The 22,504-nt window shown below is 39.8% G+C and overlaps 2 protein-coding genes across 6 annotated transcripts in view; one reads left to right on the top strand and one right to left on the bottom strand.

Annotated features, from left to right (window-relative positions):
* Positions 1 to 14,848, bottom strand: part of CEP63 (centrosomal protein 63) — a 28,778-nt gene extending 13,930 nt beyond the window's left edge. The window contains exons 1-5 of one of the 5 annotated variants that reach the window (XM_033150132.1): positions 14,764 to 14,848; positions 12,075 to 12,131; positions 9,112 to 9,286; positions 7,418 to 7,513; positions 3,647 to 3,772 (exon numbers count right to left, since the gene is read on the bottom strand). In XM_033150132.1, the coding sequence (XP_033006023.1) occupies positions 3,647 to 3,772; positions 7,418 to 7,513; positions 9,112 to 9,286; positions 12,075 to 12,106 (429 nt within the window). In that variant the 5' untranslated portion in view covers positions 12,107 to 12,131; positions 14,764 to 14,848. Of the gene's footprint in view, positions 1 to 3,646; positions 3,773 to 7,417; positions 7,514 to 9,111; positions 9,290 to 12,074; positions 12,132 to 14,481; positions 14,694 to 14,763 lie in introns of those variants that run through there. The other 4 variants (XM_033150129.1, XM_033150133.1, XM_033150131.1 and 1 more) reach the window with 4 other exon arrangements.
* A 183-nt stretch (positions 14,849 to 15,031) lies between these two features.
* Positions 15,032 to 17,085, top strand: ANAPC13 (anaphase promoting complex subunit 13). The gene is made up of 2 exons (XM_033150135.1): positions 15,032 to 15,201; positions 16,906 to 17,085. Exons 1-2 carry the CDS (start codon positions 15,103 to 15,105, stop codon positions 17,029 to 17,031), a joined length of 225 nt encoding a protein of 74 aa, XP_033006026.1. The 5' UTR covers positions 15,032 to 15,102; the 3' UTR covers positions 17,032 to 17,085.
* Positions 17,086 to 22,504: the final 5,419 nt, after the last annotated feature.

A 22,504-nucleotide genomic window follows, 5' to 3' on the forward strand; every position in this document is an offset into this window, starting at 1 on the left:
GGGAAAAAGATATGAAATTTACTGCTTGCAATGTATTGAAAGAGAATATGTGGGAAATGATGCATAGATGGTATTTAACACCTGTGAAATTGGCAAAAATGCATCATGTATCTGATAATAAGTGTTGGAAATGTAAGGAAAAAGAAGGTGCCTTTTACCACGTGGTGGACTTGTCTCAAGATAAAAGACTTCTGGGGGGAAATTTATAACGAACTGAAAAAGGTGTTTAAAAATACCTTTATTAAAAAGCCAGAAGCCTTTTTGCTTAGAATTGTAGGAGATGAGATCCCAAAGAAAGACTTTTTGTACGCCACAACAGCAGCTAGGCTATTAATAGCCAAATTCTAGAAAATGCAAGAGATGCCTACGATAAATGACTGGCAGATAAAGATGCTGGAATATATGGAACTTGCTGAGATGACTGGAAGGATCCGCGACCAGAAAGAGGAGAGGGTGGATGAAGACTGGAAGAAATTTAGAGAGTATTTGAAGAAGTATTATAATATATAATATATCCTTATGGAAGTACAGATGGGTTTTCAGTATTATATATGATTTAACTTTTGTTCAGAATTACCGTAATTGATTTTATTTTTATTAAAATTTTAGATTTTAGAAGAAGAACCTGCTATAAGAGATAATTGGACAATGTAGCTCAGTGAGGGGGACTGAGGGAAGTCCCCGCACAATGGAAAATAGCAATGTGATGGATTGTGAAATTTTTATGTCTTGTTTGTATGTTGTGTTTTGTTTGTTGTTGTTTTATAAAAAATGCAATAAATACTATTTTTTTAAAAAAAAGAACCTCATTAAGTATCGTAAGCCTGCAACTTATGTGCATTTAACTTGTGCACATTCAGATTTAAGTCCTTGGCAATAAACAAACAAACCAACAAATGGGGGCGGGCATCCAGGAAAAAAGACTTTGGCAATCCCACCCGCCATTGAACCCAATGTATATACAATATATACAATTTTGGCTTTCAGCACAATCCCCAGAATGTAACCCCCGTATATGTTGGGGTCTTACTGTAATCCATTCATAAGAACCATGTTTTATTTTGGTTTCCAGTCCATTATATTTTTATGCCAGTTACTGCTTATATAGATGTTGGACAAATGCCTCTGAGAGTTCTTAACAGTTTTGTTTTTCAAAGTGTTTGCCACAGAGACCATGCTACAGAGACCATATAGGTTGTAAGCATGGAGTATACTGTGGCAATAATGATGGGTCCAGAAAAAAGATACAGTATCTCAAAAACAATACTGAATTTATCATGAAAGGAAGATTAAGATGGTCTTGGAAGACCCAACAAAATGTTTCCAGCCGACAATAGGAAGAAGGCATCCCCAGGTTTTTGAATGATCTGTCATTACACATTCAACTAAGTTTATCAGAACACATCATACTATCTCAAGGGTTTTCTAAATAATGAACATTAAAAAAAAATACTGATTCTATCATATCCTGTGTCACACACAGTCCTCCAAGTTATTACACTACTGCAAATATATAACATTTTCCAAATGTTCCAGGTAAAATATATTTTATCTGGAAAATGCTACACATCCCCTGAATGATTTATTTGTTCTTGTGTAAGCACTCTGTGGGATGTGGCTGTATAGCATGAGTACATTAAATACTGCTTTTGACAAAATTAGTAGGGATGGACAAACTTACTCTGCGAGAAATTGCAATTCTCTCATTAAGCAATAAATCCCATGGTACAAGCTCAGATGAAATCTCAATTTTTCTGTGATTTCATAAGTATATTCAATTTCTGCACATTCAAAACCACAACAGGAAAAGCACTTTCCTTATCCATTACCAGAGATTACCTATTTGCCCTCAGGGTTCATCCTCACACACTCTTTTCATACAGAACATCAGAAATTTCATATGTATAAAGGCAATTGTATACATCTGTAACTGTGCCAATTTAATATTTTTTAATTAAAATAATTAACTCCCTAAGCAGCATTTATGTTCTCAAGGCTGTATCTAGTGGAGGACACAGGAAGCATTCTGACTCCATCCCTGCTCAACTCACAGTGGCATGGGTTTAGTTCTGGAATGTGGCTATCTGAAAAAAGCACGTGCATATAGAGAAAGAGGGAGATAGACACACAGAAATTGAATGCACAAGCATTATGTACCAGTATGTGTCACAAATGCAAATTACAAAGACCCCCTGCAAAATTTCTTGGGCCCCAACAATAGAACTGTAATGCTACATTCCTGTATATACTGGAAATACGCAAAGTTCAGTACCAAGACGAAGGATAAAATGCAACATAAGGTGCCTGTTTCTCTCATATACTCACACAAACAAACCTCTGCTACATATTACAGTAATAAACTAGCAAATAAAAAAATGTTTCTAAATATTTTTGCAACTTATTACATATTCATTGATCAAAGAACCTGTTGGCTTAAGATCAGAATTAAGACTCTCCCATATTGGCTCAAGCTCCACAAAACTGAGAAATCTGAAGCCTCCTTAACAGCAGACATTGCCCCATGCATTGCCCTGTGATCAGCAATGATGCTGTGCAATGTTACAAATTCTGTTTCCTTACACCTTGCCCTCCATGCATTCACACTTTTCCTTGGCCTTTTAGGTCCAAATCTAGAATGGGAGGTTAGAGTGCCTGAGACCAGCCAAGGTTCTCCACACTGTCCTGGTCTGCATAGCTAATCAGGGGGTACAACATACACTACCCAAAGTGCGACTGCTAACTGATTGAAAAGAAATATGGCCTAATTGTTCTAACAATTAAATATAGCTTAAATCAGTGGTTCCTAATTGGGGGTCCACGGCACCATTCACATAACAAAAACTACCATAAAGATATCAAAATTTTCAAAAGTAGGGGGCCTATGACTTGGCTTTTGAAAAACAGGTCTGCAGTACTTAGCTAATTGGGACCCACTTCCTTAAATAATTACGTATCTAATTTAATACCTTAAATATTTAATTTGCAATTAAATATACCTGCGTATAATCAAATGCATTTGGTTATGCAGTCCAGGTGCATATTTTTTTATATTTCTATAGGGGCAAGAGAATAATTAAAAAATTAATCAACATACTTTTGAAGCTCCCTGTACATATACAAAGACGCTAAGCAAATAGCTTGCTTGAAGTCTAAAACTAGAATCCAAAGAATCATGGAACCAATTCCTTGAGTTCAAGGGTCTTCAGCTTTGTTTTAAATCAGATTTTTACTTTAAAATAAATCCAATTTCAATGTTTAAATAATCAGTTTAAAAACAATATGTTCAAAGGAAACCACTGATTTTTATCAAACCTGTCATGGTTCAGGCTGGTTTCTTGCTTCTGTATAATGTACAGTTGTTCTCTTTAACCACAGATGGGGAAAGCATATTGAACAAAAATAAAGCACTTATTCTTCCACACATTCTCAGGAATCTGATTAATATTGTGCTCGCCAGTGTTTTTACGTCGGATTCCAAAGAGACCATGCAAATGTATATAAAAAACAGCTGAAAACGTCTTTGCTCAGAAAGCACTTGAGAAAAGAAACTACAGGCCAATTCATATCTCCTCAGAAGTAAGCCCCATTGAGTTCCATAGCTCTGAATTTATGAAATCCGGACCAAGACTGCATTTTATCCACTTACCTCTAACTTCTTAGTCAGCATGCTTACTTCAGATATGTCCTCCTCTTGGATCTTGGAGGGTAATTTCCTTGCTTCTTTCAGTTGTTTCTTCAGCAGTTTCTCATAGCTTCTCTTCAGCCTAGCTAGCTGTATGAAAAGCAAGGCAATTCACAGCATTGTGATTAGTGCTGAAGTAGAGGTTTTCTGAAGCAATATTGCAACTGTGTAGGATATATTTTTATTATGGGTTTTCTATTTTTTATTTGGACAACAAATGGAGGAAGGATATTTATTTATAAATGGAGGAAGGATATTTATTACAACAAATAGAGGAAGGATAAAAATAATACAACCCCACAAAAGTAAATATTCCCAATAAATCCCTATTCTAACTTCCTCCAAACCAACAACTGGCAAAATAATAAAAGACCACAAAGCAGAAAATAAAGAAGGGGGGAAAGAGAGAACAGAAAGTAAATTGAAGTTATGATAGATCAGAAAATATGATGAAGAAAGTGTAAAGAAGCGGGGAGGGAACTGGCAGGGAACTATAAGCTATCAGTGTTTTAACTGTTATAGCATCCAATTGCCATGCATACTTATTCAGAAAAAGTATACATTTCAAAATGGGAATCTTGATTTAAGGCAATCTAGAACAACTCTGGAAATGCTGTAAAGAGAACAGACAATTTGCAGTAAAGATTAAGCTATTTATTAATTATTATTATTATGATATATACTTGGGTATAAGCCGACTTTTTCAGCACATTTTTTGTGCTGAAAAAGCCCCCCTCAGCTTATACTTGAGTGAGGCGGGCAGCGGCAGAGGGACGAGCGGCCCAAAAGGAGCCCTTTCTCGCCACTCGTCCCTCCGCCACCTGCCTCTCGCAAGGGCAGGCACAGGAGCCGACAGTGGCAAAGGTGGCAGCGGAGGAACGAGCAGCCTGAAAGCAGCCCTTCCTCCTTCTCTGCCTTTGCCGCTGTCGGCGGAAGAGGAACGAGCAGCCTGAAAGTAGCCCTTTTGGGCTGCTCCTTCCTCCTCTGCCAGTTTGTGGTGTGGTGAACCAGCTTATACTCGAGTCAATAAGTTTTCCCAGTTTGGGGGGGGGGGGTAAATTAGGTGCTTTGGCTTATATCCGGGTTGGCTTATTCTCAAGTATATGCGGTATTTTCATTTCCATACCTATTTATATTTTTTAGGGGGGAAATTCTCAAAGCAGTTTACAACTGACATTAAAACACCAAATCAAACAAGCCAGAATAAAACATTACTGAAGAATGTCAAATATAATGTATAAACTCAAAGCAACATAAGTAACAGGAACCTAAAATATTGTCTTAAAGATTTCAAAATAAAGCATTACAAAGGAGGTAAACTACAGAATGTACATTTAACGCTGCAAGGTTAACAACATTATCTTAAACATTAAAAGAAAACATTATAAAAGGAAGTCAAATACAAGGTGCACATTAAAAACAGCATAATTAGCAAGATAATAAATTATTACTGTATATTCTGGCGTATAAGACTACTTTTTAATCCAGGAAAATCTTCTCATAAGTCGGGGGTCGTCTTATACGCCGGGTGGAGACTCTGCGGTCGAGTATATCTCAAGCTCTATGTTTTAACTGGAAAAGTTGGGGGTCGTCTTATACGCCGAAAAATACGGTATTATAAGCACAGAGCATATCTGCTGCTGGTGCTGCCAATAATGCCAACAGTGGTTCATGGCAGGCGGCAGCTGTGGCTGCTCAGGTTTGATGACTTGGATCTGCACTAAGAGTCAGTCAAGTTGGTCTCTTAGTAATGATGCACGTATTGAGAGGGGTATTTTTAGTTGTGGACCAAGTGCTTAAAATTACAGTAATTTTATAATTCAAATGTGGATATTCCAGATAGCAATACCACTACTCTTAAAAGGGGGTACCACTTAAGAGTAAAAATTGTGACACGACACACTCTAGTGTTAGTATACATGTAGACTGCCTTCTGCTATGCTTACTGAATTGCTAACACTCTTCAACCTTCCTGACTGCCCCGTACTGCTGCCAGTCCAGCTTCCAACCTTTGTAAATATCTGCCACTCCACCTCAATCTTGCTTGGCAGAATCCTTACTATCCCCATGGGGGAATCTCCTAAACAAGCACCATTACTCATGCTGGAATGAAAAGACTTCTAAAAATGTAGACAGATGTCTTCAGATTGCTAAAACAACAGCACAAAATTAATTTTATTTATGGCCTACAGTAGGCCGGACTTGAACCAACTCTCTAGAGAGAAAGGTTAATGCATTACAAGTCTCATATGGCATTTAACTTCAAGTAGCTGACAAGCAAGAAGAAAGGAGGACAAAAGTGAAGGCCAAACATGAAAAGCTGTCACAGCAACCAACTCCTTATAGTGAAATAGCTGCAGTACAGCAAGCCCTTTGTTCCTTATTTTCTTACAGAATATTTTTTTTAAATCAGATTTTGGCTGCAACCATATACACACTTACTTGAAGTAAGCTTCACTAAATACAGCAAGGAAACATATAGGACATGGCCCCAGGAAGAAAACAGACACAAATTCCCCATGAAAATAATACACAGAGAAGCTGCTGTAATATAAGCAGTCTACCCAACACAACTGTGATTTGAATGAACCATTAGCACAGGGAAAGCAAGATTTGAACTTAATACTCTGAGCTGAGCTGCCCCCAACCCACCCAAACAAACTGAAGCTACCAACTGACTTTGCTAAGGCAGCTCAACAACCATTAGAATGACATACTACAACCAACAAAAAGAAGTGGAGCTTGGGAGGCAAAATGTTTTTATCTTATTAGCAAGAAGAGATACCATAATGAACCTAGGCTTTAGAGTTAATTAGCACAGCTTATTAAACCAAAGACTCAGCCCTTAAAAATATTTAATAAGGTAGTTTTTATTAAGGGTCAGCTAACCAAAGGGCTAACACAGATGATGAAAAGGAATAGAAGGGTGTCAGGTTTTTTTTACAGTATAAGCGAAAAGTCTACATGATATAAATGAACTGGATATTTGAAAAGGCTGGGCATAACCAGTGTTCTATATATAGTACAACAGAAGTAAAGCTATTTGAGATCTCCCAATGGAGTAAAACAAGGAACAAATCAAGGTACTGTGGATAGGGAAAAAGTGGCCCTCCAGATGTTATTCCAATTCCCATCAGCATTGCCAATGGTCAAGGATGATGGGATTTGGACTCCAGCAACAGCTAGAGAGCTCCAGGTTCCCCAACTCTTGATGTATGCCATCAACATTTTCCCAATGAGTGGACATACTCAGCTGTATGTGAACTGTTCTCACTCCTATTAATACCGCTTGACTTCGTTGAACTAATAATCATCATCAAGTACTTACTTCAATTTAAACTTTCTCTAAATTCCTGGAAATAAAAGTACCCCATAGAGGGAAAGACTGCAAAAATTTCGTGAAGCAAAATCTTTTTATGTTAACATCCATGTTAAAACCCACAGTGATTATGTAGAAAAGAAACTGCACTTTTTACGTCCATTGCAATAACATAACTGCTGAATGTTTGCATCCATTAAACAGGCAAAACAGCAATCACTGCAAATTCCACAAGTTTAAAAGGGGATGTTAAAAGGTTTTAGGAAGAATTGACATATGCATGATCCAGGTTCTTATTTTTGCACTTTCATGTGAACTGCATCATGTTATATATATGAGATGTCAAGATTATAGAAATGGCAATATCATACAGTAACCTGCAATATAAAATAAAAGCTGGGCTTGAGGAGGCTCACCTCTTCCTGGACTTTTCGTAACTGCTGTTCATATTCCATAGTCATATCACGATTCAGTTGTTCCATCCCTTCTAGTCGCTGACACAGCCTTTCAATCTGAAAGACACCAAATGTCATTTGACCAACAGCAGAAACCCTCTCCTTTTATTAACTTTATGGGACAATGGAAAAAGCCACTAAAGTGAAGAAACTGTGAAAATCATCCTGTACAGCACAATTAAGGAAGGATTCTCTACACATTATTTTCCTCAAACTTTGCTACAATGATCTCTCTACCACAAATAAGTGGTTGAGTCTACCCAAGTGTAACAAGGAAAACAGAAGACCACTGATTTGGCTGATCAGTGAAACGGGATAGAGCAAGTGTCTCTTTTGCTCATGGCATCTTCTACATTCCCAAGGTAGAGAGAGAGGAGCAAGAACACCTGCAAAGCAGGAAAAAAACTACTCCATTGCCCTCCCAAAGCAGCAACAAAACTGAGGAGGTAGCACATATGCCCACACAGACTGGAAAATGGAACACAGGTTATACTTTCTCTCTTGAACCAAGGTAGACACAGTGTGAGGTTCGGAAATAGTGTCAGAACAAGCTTGTGCTGCTCCTAGAAATTGTTTGTGCTCCCAAAGGGAGGCCTTCATTACATTTTAATAAGCCTATAATTAGCCTATTCAGAAGTGAGATTAATAGCCTGCCACAATAAGGAACTGGAAAAAGAATGCACACTGTCTGTGCCAGCTATACACAGTAACAATGAAACAACTGCAGAATAAATCCAAGATGCTGTGTCATATTCTAAAGTGGAAAGTAAAATTTAAAACAGTATCTGGAAGAAGAAATGTTAGTTCATACAAAATTATGTGAAAAAGATATTAAATGAGGCTAATCATTAGTTCTGGAAAAACACTGGCTATCAGTCTGCTTCTGAGCACAATATAAAGTTTTTAAAGCCCTAAACAGCTTGGGACCAGAGTGCCTGAAGGATTATATTCTTCAACATGAATCTGCCTCAGCATTAAGCTCAGTGTGGTGTAGTGGTTAAGAGCCAGTGTGGTGTAGTGGTTAAGAGCGGTAGACTCGTAATCTGGGGAACCGGGTTCGTGTCTACACTCCTCCACATGCAGCTGCTGGGTGACCTTGGGCTAGTCACACTTCTCTGAAGTCTCTCAGCCCCACTCACCTCACAGAGTGTTTGTTGTGGGGGAGGAAGGGAAAGGAGAATGTTAGCCGCTTTGAGACTCCTTTGGGTAGTGAAAAGCGGGATATCAAATCCAAACTCTTCTTCTTCTTCTTCTTCTTCAAAGATCTTGCTGTGAGGTCTCCCCACACCTGCCCAAGCCCACAAGTGAGATAGGTAGTGGCCATGGATATAGCCTTTCCTGGGCTGATGACCCCATTATGGAATTCTCTCCCTCAAGGAGGCTCTACTGATGCCAAGCCCAACGTCACCTTTGGAGCCAGGTGAATACACTTTATTTACTCCAGGTTTTTTTTAAGAATTGGATTATTTTACTCCTTTTTATGCTGAAGTTGTAATGCTAATCTTTCAGTATTTTTGATTCAGCATTCATAAACTGATAAAAGGATATAGGAAAGATGAGAGGGGGTACAACTTTATGCAGTGCAACAGCCTAAAGTGAAATTTCAGAAAGAAAAGCATAGACAAGTACACATAGCACCAAAGCTATAAAAGTACCTCTTTACATTTCTCATCCAATGCATTCCTGAGAGAGGACAGTTCCTGCTCTCGCACATCCAAGCAGGATTCTAGTGCACGGGTTTGAGTTTCCCATTCAGCTTTCTTATGCGCCACCATTATGTCTATCTGCTTCATCAGCTCCTGTAGTTCTGCTTCACATGAAGTCTGGAAACTTCTATTAAAAATAAATAAATTATGCTCATCACTTATTTGTATGCTGTTTTTCCATTATAAACCATGCACAGAGAGAGATACCAGGTAAGCAAAGCTTTCCTTGCTTCTCTCACTCCCTCATACACACCATAATAATCAGGCAATGGTAATACTTCCAAAGACATCTCTTCTCCTGGATCCTGCCATACTAAGGGATGGGTTCCTCCAGCCAAAAGCACTAACAGAGAGCATGTAACGGGGCAATGCAATGTAACTTGAGCATACAATGATTCCCCACAGTACACTCACAGGGGTAAAAGCTGGGAAGCCTGCGTAACACCAGGGGTCATATTATTTTTTAAAAATGAAAGTGACCAGAAGGGCTTCAGCTAATTTGAATTTATTAGGCTTGGACGACGTAACTTTGTGGTCCACCCCAAATCCTAAACACAACAACAAGAAAGTGTTAAGTGGAACTTTCTTCTGAGTAAACTTTCTTAACCACATTCTGAGTTTTAGGCTCTTGCAATGAAACTACCATACATTAAAACGAAGAGAGACAACTGAGAGAGTTCATTTAGCAAAGTCATGTGGGTCTGTGCTGTTGTCAAGCTGTCTTTAAGACCCCTCCCCTGGGGAAACAAAATACTCAGTCTTGAAATAAAATTTCTTCTCTCCCACAAATAAAAGCGAAAAGCATAGTGATTTCAGGAACAGGGTTTTCAGGTAAGTTTACAGCTTTCACCAAGCTTTCAACTACATGTGATACCTCTAAATATTCCAATGAAGACAGAACAGCTTACTTTACAAATAATTAAATTGAATTATTAGCTAAATTAGTATCTATGATCATGAATGTAACCATACATTTTGTTTAGAAGCCTGGCATTTCCAAGTCAATTCAGCAGGTTTTTAATGTTTGCAATGTGTTAGCAACTGTGCAAACAGAAGTTTAAACAAGTCCTCAAGTTATAGCAGGATGGATGGCAACATAGTAATGAAACAAAATACATTTGCAGTCTATTAGAAAGGGTTGGCTCCCTAGAGATTTTGGAATTTCACCGTGACATAGTACTCAGTTAAACTCATTCAGTTAACATCTTTGAAACTTTGCAAGTTGATAGACCAGAGGCAATACTAAAATTGCAAAATGGAGCTCTGGAGGAAATAAATTCTAACTGATCTTTACCCCTTTAATCTGATTGTGAAATATAAAAGACTAAAAAGAAATTGAAATCAATAGGTTAAGAGTTTTAAATGCCTCATTTTCCCAAGAATGTCCAAATATTTTTGCAACTTGGCAGCTTTTCTATAGAGGCAAAAATTCTAAAGACACTCACTTCGTAGTTTTAAAACTTCACTTTGTTGTGCCAGGAGACCAGAGAATAAGCCACAGTGGTGCTCAGAATTGGGGGTTTTACTTTAGGGTGTAAGAAGTTGCTTTTTCCTTAATGAGACCAATAACAGCTTGGCCAAGAAAGGAATCTCCACAGTGCTGTAGCATTGGACACACACACACAAATATGCAAGCCCCTCCTAGCCATCCCCCAAACCCCAAAATATCAAATTTTAAAAACAGGAGTGGCACCAACATTAGAACTTGGCAACTGTGTTTCACACATTGTTGATACATTATGAAAGTGCTGAGTATTTTAAGTCATGTTTCACTGTAGGTCTGCTTTTTTTGTTTCAAATATGTCTACGTTTACGTCTTTCATTTTACAGACTGCATCCTAACTAGGAGTAGATTTCCCAGTATATGCTAATTAATTTCAAGGTTTATATTAAAGGTCTGTAAACTACTCTACAGTAAAAATATTAAATGTATTTGTTATGTAATGCAAATCATGGAAATTTGCACATCCATTTGCACAATTTCATCTGTTTTTTAGAATTGGGCTATCAAAACTTGGGTTACTTTAGTGACAACTGAGGTGGCTGTGGGTAAATGGGAATGATAATTAAGCTTTCTGAGGGATTGCTGGACAACAGCCTGATCTCCTGAAAACATGGGTTACATTTTTGCAGTGTTTCTGACCCTTCCAAAGACATGACTGACACATAAGGAAAATATGCTTGTTCAATAATAAAAAGCCAAGATTCTTAGGGTGTCAAGTTCTGTGTATGAAAGCTGAAGAAACACAGATACACTGTCCCTTTAATGAAAACAAGATCAAAGAGGAAAATAAGTTCTAGAGCAGGGACATCCAACTCCCAGGAGACTGCAATCTACTCCCGGGGAGGGGGGGGACAATAAGTGTGCACATTTAAAATATATCACTCACCAAAAACAAACACAGCCACTAATAAACGAGCGCAGCGCTACAGCAGACAACAAAGGAACGCACACTAAACGCCACGCAGCGAAACACAAAGGGGAGGAGGGGCGGAGACATGATTCTAAAGAATGCGAGTGGTAAGGATCCCGCGATCGACCACGATAAACCGGGGGTCGATCTGTCGATCGCGGTCGACTGGTTGGGCACCCCTGTTCTAGAGGATTTCAGGAAGAGCAGCTTCAAAAGCACATTCTGGAAGCTGCAGCTGCTATTTTTCTGTCAAAATGGTAATACCCACCAGAGATAGTGCACATCTGAGAAAGAGCATAATTCTTTCACATAATGCTACCAAAACAGGAGCTGTGAGCACAATGACTGTGGAAGTAACTATCATACCTGGGACTGTGAAGAGCCTGACATGTGAAGCACATGTGCAAACCCATCTTCCAGGTTCAGTGTAATCTATGCATTTGTGTAATGTATGCATCTGAATAAAGCCATTAATAACTAGTACTAGTATATACATACCTGCCCTGTATTCTTTCTAGCAATGCCTCCATCCTGAAATCACATCATTTAGGGCAGCTAAAAAAGTAAGCAAAATAAAGGTTATGCTACAGTAATTCATCACCATGTCCAATCGGTCTCTAGGTGACTGCAAAATGTGAGATGTGTCTGACAACTGAGAAAAGGAAAGGTGAAGAATTACACAGTTTACTTTAAGTATGCAGGGAATAGTTGTCACTTCAATAAATTTGTAGGCCACATATCAAGCACCTTATAAATGAAAGATAAATTGCAAGATAACAAACCAGAGTTATCACTCGCTTGATATCCGGATTTTGCTAGTGCTTTAGTAAAGTATGTGGATTGTTTCAGGTAACAAAGATAGGGATTACATTGTTGTAGATTACATTGCTATAAAGCCAAAAGAACCAATTATATGGGCCTTTCTACATAAAAAGCTTGTTTGCAATTGTTTTGCTATATTTGTGCCCTGCTCTCTTTTAAAGCATCAAACATAGAGCTATGAAATATTAGCCATCCAGGCACTAATGGGTTTATCTTCTGGTGGAACTATTGCAAGTGATGAAGGCCATTTTAGAGAAGAAAAGATCCAAGGTGAAAGATTCTGATGTGTGTATCCTCTGTATGCCTGTCTCAATGGGCTGATTTAATAATGTGGGCTAAAACCCAATAAAAAATATACCCAAAACATACTTACCTTATTTTTTAAAATAAAACTCACCCATTTAATACCCCCCCCCCCCAGAAAGCTTAAACTGGAAAGGTCAATTTGTAAGCACACATAAGGGAAATGCAAAGATCTCAGATAATGTACTGGAGAGGCAAGGCATACTTCTCCACATCACATTGTTGAATTTAATGTGTGGTGCAGGGGTAGGAAACAGGATCAGGCTGACAGGTAATGATTATGCCAGGTGACCGACAGATGGGCAGTCCCCCCCCCCAACACCTATCTGGGCCACCAGCCAGATTTTATTCTCCACCCCTGCTGTAAACATAAAAGGTTGTGTAAAGTTTCTCACAAAGATGTGTAGCCTATTGTTCCAAGGTTTTCAGAGTGATGGCTACATGGTTAAAAGCAAATTTATAAATGTAAGCAACATATTACTGCTTGGGAAACTCAGTATCTTTTTAAAACAAATGCATGATAGCTATTAAGCTACATAGATTTGTGCTACTCAACTTGAGTATATTGATATTCTTTACAACGTCACCCCCTCTCTATTCTTTTTTATTCAGTCTTTGTTCAATTGGGCATATTTCTAGGTATGTACACCTATGGCTGTTGCTGAAGTCTATCTTTTTAAAGCTCTTAAGTAGTACTGTACTTTATATTGCAATATTAAGCCTGATTGTAACACAAAAAAGGAAAAATGTTGCCTCAGATGTTATGTTATCCAGGTTTGTTTCAATGAGATGCTTAACACACCTGTGCAATGTATAAATATTGAAGAAGGCCATGTATGTCTACATATGTATGCTATATGGCTAACATGCATGCTTTAAATAAATTTTAAAGTACTTTACAGCAAACCTAGCTTTCCTGCTGCTTTTAACTGGTTTCATGGTGGTGGTTGTATTGCAAGACTATCCCAAAAACTTCTGCAAAAGGTGGTATAAAAAACCTTAGACCAGCATTTCCCCAAACTTGGGTTTGCCAGCTGTTTTTGGACTATAACCCCCATCAACCCTGACCACTGGTCCCCATAGCTAGGGATCACGGGAGCTGTAATGCAACACCAGATGGAGACCCAATTTTGGGATACACTACCTCCGACAAATAACTGGTATGGGTGCAATACGATAAAACCTTTTAAGCTGCAAGCAGTTAAAAGGCCTCAGGTGAAAGGGGCGGGTGGTAACAAAAGAGTGTTAATTCAAAAACACATCCAACAACAAAGAAATGCTTTGCTAAAGCAAGTATTTGTAAAATCGGAAGCACAAGTTGCTTGGGAGTGAACTGAACGGCGAGGCTTTGCTACCAAACAAGTATGTGCAACACAGGGCTGGGCTGCAAAAGCTATAAAACACGGGCTGAACTGCTGCAAGCAGGACAGACAAAAGGTCGCCAATGTTGCCCCCTGTTAAAAAAGGGTAACTTGCAGGAAATGGCCTCTGGCCACCACTGAGCTGGAATTTGCCGTCTCCGACTGACAGTGGCTCCTGTCCCTCGAGGAAGAGAGGGAGCTTTTCAGAGCATGGAAGAAAAGGGCGCAGTTGTTTCCCCCTGGCCGCTTTTATGAGGCGCAGCTTTCTAAGGGCCGGCCGTGGAGACGAATCTCCACGCCAAAGTCGCCACCGAGCAGGGCCAGAGAAGGGAGCTCCGCGCTCCCAGCCGGCGGAGGGCTGAAGCGAGGAGGCAGTTTCGCGCGTGGGTCGCCACGGCGTGCACACGTTACGAAGTTACCTCACTGGGGCGCGCTGTTCGCGATAATAACCGAGGAGCGCGCCGCGAGGGAGAGGCGGTTCTGCCGCCCGCGGAGCGCCAAAGGCCACCGAGGCGGGGCGCACCCGGGTGAGGAGAAGAGAAAGGAAGGACGGCTCGCCAATCGCCCGCCACCCGGCGGAAGAGAAATGAGCCCGCCCAATCAATGCTGCGCCAGGGATAATGGCCGGCGAAACAGAGAGTCGAGCTCCTCTCCTGCCTCCCGCGCGAGCCACTCAGCCACGCCCCCCACGCCCCGGGTACCTCAGAACTTGGGAGTCGCTCTCTGGTTCGTGACTCCCGCCCGCGTTGTTTGGGTAAGGCTTGCGACGCTCTCTTTTTTTCTTTCTCCCCCCATCTCTATGGGTTTCCGGCTTCTGGAGCCGCTTCCTGTGATGTCACTTCCTCTGCCTGCGAGGTTCGGAAAACAGTGGCGCGTCTTAGGTGAGAAGCGGGCGGCGGGTGACAGGAGCAGTGCAGCGGCTGTTGTCCTAAGCCGCCAGCCTATTTCCGAATGAAAGCAAAGCGCAGGATCCGAAGCCCGTGTGTGACGTGAACGCCTCCTTTACAACGCAGCCCTGGTTCTCTCTGGGCTACACGAAGATGGACAGCGAGGTGCAGAGAGACGGGCGGATCCTCGATTTGATCGACGACGCGTGGAGGGAAGATAAGTTGCCCTACGAAGATGTGGCAATACCGCTGGTGAGTTGAGTGGGCGCTCAAGAGCTTGGCCCTGAATTGGTTTCCCTGGGTCAGACCTCTAAACACATGGGCAGGGGCAGTATCTGCCTTATGGTGCCAGTCTGGTTCGGGAAAGGGGCCTATCGTTGTTGTGCCCCTTTCTCCTCATCAGGTGAGTGACGCCCAAATGCACACAGTCCTGCTTTTAATAATAATAATAATAATAATAATAATAATAATAAATGAATTAACGTTTTGCAACCAGGGGCAAAAGTGCACGTATAAGGCAAGCGCGGTTCCCAAGTCAATATTTGAGTCATATTGCTAATTTGGGTATCTTCCCAGGTGATTACTGCTGCAAGCATATCTAAATGTATTAAAAAACAGTTTAAAACTGTAGTTTCCAGAGCCGCATTCTATGAACATTTGTTGGATTAGGATACCACACAGTACAAGAAACTGGCTCTAGTGAGCATGTTTAGCTGAAGTGGAAAATGATACTACAATGTATGTATATCTCACCCATCTAGTAAATTTCAACTCTTGACTCTCTCAAATGCCTGTTGTAAAGAGTTGAATCATCACTTGCCAACACAAAGGCATGAGGGACCAAGACAGGGAAGGGAGTTTCATGATGTGCTGGGAGCCATCACAGAGAAAACTATCTTAGGACACTGCACAATTAACCATATCTATTGAGTATTCTTATTGAGTTCTAAGCAGTTAAGGAATTTTAATGTCAATAGCTATAAATTTAGTCTGGTAGCAGATAGTCAGCCAGTGCAGTTGCTGCAGAATTGATGTAATGTGAGATCTCTTCATCACACCCCTCACCACTCTTGCAGCTGTATTCTGCACTTGATGCAGCTTCCAGACCACCTTCAAGATTAGCCTTACACACAGCATGATACAGTAGTTAAACCAGGAGTTTAACAATGCATGAATAACTTGGCCACCCTCTTTTGGAACAGTAAGAATCAAAGCTGGCATATCAACTGGAGCTGAAAATTGCTACTGAACCCATTTGGGATTCTGTCAACAGATATTGTTCCAAATGTACCCACAAGCTACATACCTACTCCTTCAGGGAGAGTACAATCCTTTGCAGATCACTTTATTGACCCTTATCCAGTCGATAACTCCCTGTGGACAATGGTTTAATGCTTGCACAGCTTCACTTAATTCAGATGGTAAGGAGAGATAGGGTTGGTTGTCATCAGCTTTCTGGTGACACCATTCCCCAAATCCCTGAGGTGCCTCTGCAAGTAGATTCATATGGATGCTAAACAGTATAAAGAATAGTATGGAACAAAAGCCATAGAAGTCCCCCAATGCCACTCTCTGGTAGTGGACTTGCAAGTAGGGGAAGACTCACCATAACCGTGCCTCAAATAACCTGTCCCACAAAACTACTCTGGGAGGATGTCATGGTTTATGGTAGCAAAAGCTTCCAAGAGATCAAGGAGAGTCAACAGAGATGGGGATACACACACACCTGGCCCTCTCCCAATCAGGCAGAAAACACACACACAAAATGTTCTCCCAAAATATAGACGTAGCTGGAATTGAATTGCAATTTTTTCTGGCATACTTCATAAACAGATATGTGAGATACATTTTTCTTTCATTCACATTTATTGGTCCCTAATCCATCAGTGTCAAATATTTCCAGATGCTATTGCTTTTTTAAACATTTTAAACAATTTAATATATTTCTGTTCTCAGAATGAGCTTCCTGAACCAGAACAAGACAATGGTGGCACAACAGAATCCGTAAAAGAACAAGAAATGAAATGGACTGACTTGGCCTTGCAGTACCTTCATGAAAATATTCCTCCAACAGGAAACTAGTGTGCCTTTGATACTTCTTGCTGTAATTAAAATGTTTCCAGCACTTCATCCACATCAATCTACCTGCTTTAATTTGGAAATAAAACATTTGTAAAACTTCCAATTCTGAGTCACTGATTATTTGGTCTTTGTAGATATATCAAAGCCATAGCAGCTGCACACAACAAGTGTGTGTAAATTAATAATTCCTTAAAAGATGTCAGGGGTGTTGTTTTTACATCATGTTTCAATGTTGGGGTCTGTGATACGAGCCAAGGAACTGTTCCCAGTGGCAGTAAACATTAACCAAACTGTGTATGTTTAATGTTAGTCACTGTTTGGTACTTGGTTGCAAGCTGATTGTATGACCTCTCCAGACCAGTCACACTATATCATATTGGATGTTTAGATCAAGCAGAAGAGACAAACAATCTGAACTTTCTTTTATGGTCTCTGTGAGTCTGTCCTAAACACTGCTTCTGAGTAATAGGCTTTAAAAGAATTTTACACAAGCATTTCTGAAGAGGGTAAAAGAAGGTTTGCAGTTTGTATATTTTTATTACAGGTTTCCCTCCCAATGCCATAGAAATCCTGTTAACATTTATTCCATATATTTATATTAAAGAAATGTGTTAGTAACTGTGTGGTTGTTCTTTGAATGAACTTTGTATAAGATATGTGGTGGGCGTCTCATGAGTTCTGCAGCAGCTGTTCAGAGGGTAAAACTTCTTGTAAATATCACTCTTTTAGCTTTTTAAGGAAAGATGTGTAGATTTCACTTCAGCAAAGTCAGTATGAGCAGAGGGAGAGGGATGGATAAAACGACTACAGAGAGAAACTGCTACAGGGAGAAAGTCTAGTTAAGACTATAAAACTACAGGTTTGTTTTAGCTTTCTTCTTTCCTTTGAGCGGCACACATACTATGATAAAAAAAAATCCTTCCAGTAGCACCTTAGAGACCAACTAAGTTTGTTATTGGTATGAGCTTTTGTGTGCATGCACACTTCTTCAGATACCAGATATCTGAAGAAGTGTGCATGCACACGAAAGCTCATACCAATAACAAACTTAGTTGGTCTCTAAGGTGCTACTGGAAGGAATTTTTTTTTTTTATGTTGCTTCGACTACGGCAGACCAACATGGCTACCTACCTGTAACTAACACATGCTATGAGTTCTTTTAATTGCCATGATTAAGACCTACTTTTTCAGGTAATATGGACCAATGTGGTTTTTGCCATAATTCCCCATGGCAGGATTCAAACATCGTATTTTTGTTCCTTCTAGTCTGTATGTAAGGGTATGTGGGGAGGTAAAGTAGTTTAAGGCCATAGTCCTAGGAATCCCGTTCTGGTAAGCAGCATGTTTTCTCTAATACTTACTCATGGTCTCATTTCCTCCAATCTGCAGCTTAATATTTACTGTAATAGGCTAGCTTTCAGGGATATAATTCAACAGTTTTCCTGAAGACAGAGAGAAACTTCCATTGAAAGCAAATGAGTGAAACAGTATCACAGCAACAAAATTGCATCTATTTTACCAATTGCTACGTAAATATTTTAAGTGGCATGAGAATTTGAGACAGAGTAATTCAAAAACACAATACGTACTGATCTTAAAAGCTGGATTTGTGGCTGAGGTACTTCAAGCTGAACAGGAAAAGAACTGATGAATCCTACAAGGGCAGGGCCATGCCCTCTGCAACTAAAGTTATTAGTTGTTAAGCAACTTTGGGTTTAGGTGGCAGCAGCAGATTTCATCAGTCACACTGGATGTGGAGCCTCAGGGGTGCCGCAACTATGATGTAGAATGGAAGGTGGGGAGCCAAATTTTGCCATCGTACATGGCATCGCTGAAATTTGAGGCTCCAAGGTATGCCACTGCAGGTGGCCCTATTATCTGGTTCAGATCACAGGTTCCAAATAAATATATTTTTCAGGTTGACAAAGCAGACTCCAAAAATAAGTCCTCTTTTTAAGTGCTGATCAACCAGAGCAGTATTTTAAAATTTAGTAGGGAGGTGCTATACACCTGTAAAATGCAGCGCTGCTTATGGTGTTCAAGTGCTAAACTCTTCCTTCTACTATCCAGCAGAGGTCGCAAAAGAGCCTTTGGTCAGCTTATTTGATCACATTGCACGAACTCTTTATGCGCTTGAAGCGGTAGTTTTCTCTTACAGTGAATTATTATTCGTTCTGAACTGGGTTTCATGAAGAATTGGGGCTTCCTAGATCAATACTCGTTAAGTTCATCTTCCATAATGCTCTTTTAGAAGACAGATTGGGGGTGCTACATAATCAACATGCATAATAATAACATTCTGGTGGTTGCTGCTTTGAGAGGAAGAGGCTTTGCAACTAAAAAAAAGCAAGGAGGCTAGGCACTTAACTGATTTTGTACTGCATCTCACCCCAAATGTTTCCTCAGAACCTCCAGGTACATGTTTATAAGGTAAATATTCATCTGGACCCCCTTTGGAGAGAACACACAAGGGGTGGGGAGTTGAAAGGGGGAAATGGGAGGATCAAGAAATATTTCTGCTTTTTAGTGAAAGTCCACTTGTTTATTAGAAGCTGTCGTCAGAGTTTTATTGTGCATCTTTGTATGTGATGTGTAGTTCTACACTTGGATAACTAGTTTCCACCTACCCTATGGAGACATTAGTAGTTATGTAATGAGCTCCTGTAGAGTCAGGTGATGTGAAAAGATCCAGCAGCACACAATGTGCTCCAGCAATACTGAGCTTTTCTAATCAACCACAAAAATTTGTTTCACTGAAAAGTGCAGAACATGTGGACCCTGGTTTCACAGAGAGCCCACAAGGCAATGTGCAAAGCCCTGGCACGTAAGATCACAATCCATAAAACTGCAATCTAATCCAGTACCATCTGTAAAACGTTTATATTTTCTTCCCAACAACAGCCTCTCAGCTTAGTTTACAGACTGTTTTTTCTAGAGCTGCGGAACTTTAAAAATAGTTTGCAATGTGCCACTGGGGAGGAGCTGTTAAGGAAAATAGTTGAAAGTCCTGCTGGGCACATACAAGCTTTCCACATGCCTAAAGGAGCTCACGGGATTTGTGGCTTCTGGGTTTCCAACTAAGCAGCATACTTTGCCCTTGACATAATATTGGAATTTTTTAATGTGCATTGGTTGGATTAAAGTTGGACTAAATGTGTCAATGCAGGAGGTGGAGCAAGGAAGCAGGTTCCTCCTGAAGCCTTTTCCATTAAGGATAACAGTTTGAAGCCTTTAAGAAAAATAGGCCTGATATAGGTTTTCCACAGACTTCATTCAAGTGAGTTGAGGGGATTTGGGAGGGAGGGTCTTCCTTGAGAGATCAGACCAATGGGACTTGAATGTCACTGAGTTGTATTCTCAATTGTAAAAATTATCTGGCATTTCCAAATGGTCTCTGAAAACTTAGGTTTTATGAGTAGCTATCAACTTTCACTGAATTCCTGACATTTACTGTGAAACTATATTTCTTCAATGTTGACAACAGCAATCCAAACCATCTTCTACCTAACACCTATATGTTGCAAGAATTTCAAATTAAAATTCAGCTGCACCAATTAATCAGGTGTTTAATTACAATTAATAACATTGCTAACGGCAAACAAGCTCTTTCTATACCAGAGAAAGAAAATGTTGGGAGTTTGTTGAAATGCAAGACTTTGCTTGTAAATTGGCATCTATTAAACTAAAGGACCAATTAGTTATGTCATGTAGTTAACATTCTGGATATACAACATGATTCATATACAAGGATTGCAATCTCAGTGATTTGACACTGAAATTAAAAACCACTGCATTATCAAACTTACCAACTTTTTGGCATGTTGCACCTCAGAATTGCACACTAATGTTATTAAAGATTTGTTTTTCTTATGCAAGAAGTCATACTTTAAAGAATAAAGGTAGAAATATAACAAATTATGAACTGAGAAGCAAGAACCCATTGATGGCTAAAGCCATCTGATTATAAAAATGTGGGAATTTTGTGTATAACTAGCAAAGGTCCTTATATAATATGGGGCCTGGTGCAAAAAAATAAATAAATGAAGGTCTGCTTCTGACATAAATATATTTCTCAACTCACCTTTTGATACCATGCTGTCCTGGTTTAATAAGACTAGCTTTGGTTCCCCTCAAACCTTCTTAATGTATTTGTATATAATGACTGGAGAGAATATTCCTGCCTTCTCTCTCCATCTTCTTTTCCAATTACAGTAGGGTCAGGCAATAGCTTACAGCTGCAGCTGGGCTTGGGGCCAAGGTTGAGGAGGGAAGTATTTCTTTGTGAATTCTCTCCATCTTCTTGTTGATCATCTCCCAACAGCTGAGACAGAACCATTTTACATGTTAATAGATACACAAAATGTTTTACAAGCAGTAAACAAAAGAATGTATAAAATGTCTGAGGGGCAAACTGATGTTGCATGTGTGAGTCATACCTGTACGTGTACCAAAAAGCAGGAGTTGCCTGGTACATGCACTTATGATGATATACACAGTTGCTGCCATTTTGTTTGTGCAGTAGCCCTAAGATAGATTCTGCCCTTCATTTTCTGGCTCTGGGTCCATAGATTATGACATACCATGAGAGAGAGAGAGAGAGAGAGAAAGAGAGAGAGAGAGAGAGAGAGAGAGAGAGAGAGAGAGAAGTTGAAAGGAAGCCACTCCAGCTCACTGAGGCTATCAAACTTTGGTGTATCAACAGAGAGCTACTTTAACCTGTTTATAAAACTTGTTATAGTGATACTCTTCAACAAAGGCATGGAAAAATGTTGCGCTGGAGAACAGAACTTCACACAGGGCACTCCTGGTGGGAGTTAGGTGCCTATTTTCACCAGTTTCTCATTCCCTCTGCGGCCTGTTTCTCCTGCATATCTCTATACCCTCTTGCAAATCTGCAGAGGTCTGGGTATCTCCCTGGAATAGTGTAGGAGATGGTGCAGGAAGCAATTGGAGGGAATTGGCAAAAAGAATCTTACTCCAACAGGAACCTCCTGTGAATTGCATCCCCTTCTGCAAACAGAAGGGCAACTCTGGTTCTGTCTTGGTGTTAATAGCCTCAGAAATGTAATAATACTTGTCACTTTTATGATAGTGCACATGAGGCCTTAATAAGTATGTAAATACTTTTGGAGTTGTGATGGCCTTTTTTGCACAAACTGCTAAATGTGTCTATGTAAAAACACTGGATGCATTCAGACATAACACCAAACAATGATTTGGCACTATATTGTGTTTCCATGTTCTCTTTCACTTTGCTCTTACAGTAGTTTGTCAAAAATCTGGAGAAGGAAGAATAAATCTTCCAGGTGGCAACAACTAGAGGTCATATTGTGATCCTAATTTCTTTGTTCAGTTCAAAGGGGAACTTTTATTTATAATATTTATATATCACCCTTCATTAAAATTGATTCCAGGGCAATTGTGAATTCCAGTTGTGCTAATATTCCTCTTGTTCAGCTTCTGCAAATACAAT

Source organism: Lacerta agilis, chromosome 5 (assembly GCF_009819535.1).
Source record: "Lacerta agilis isolate rLacAgi1 chromosome 5, rLacAgi1.pri, whole genome shotgun sequence".
Classification (NCBI taxonomy): domain Eukaryota; kingdom Metazoa; phylum Chordata; class Lepidosauria; order Squamata; family Lacertidae; genus Lacerta; species Lacerta agilis.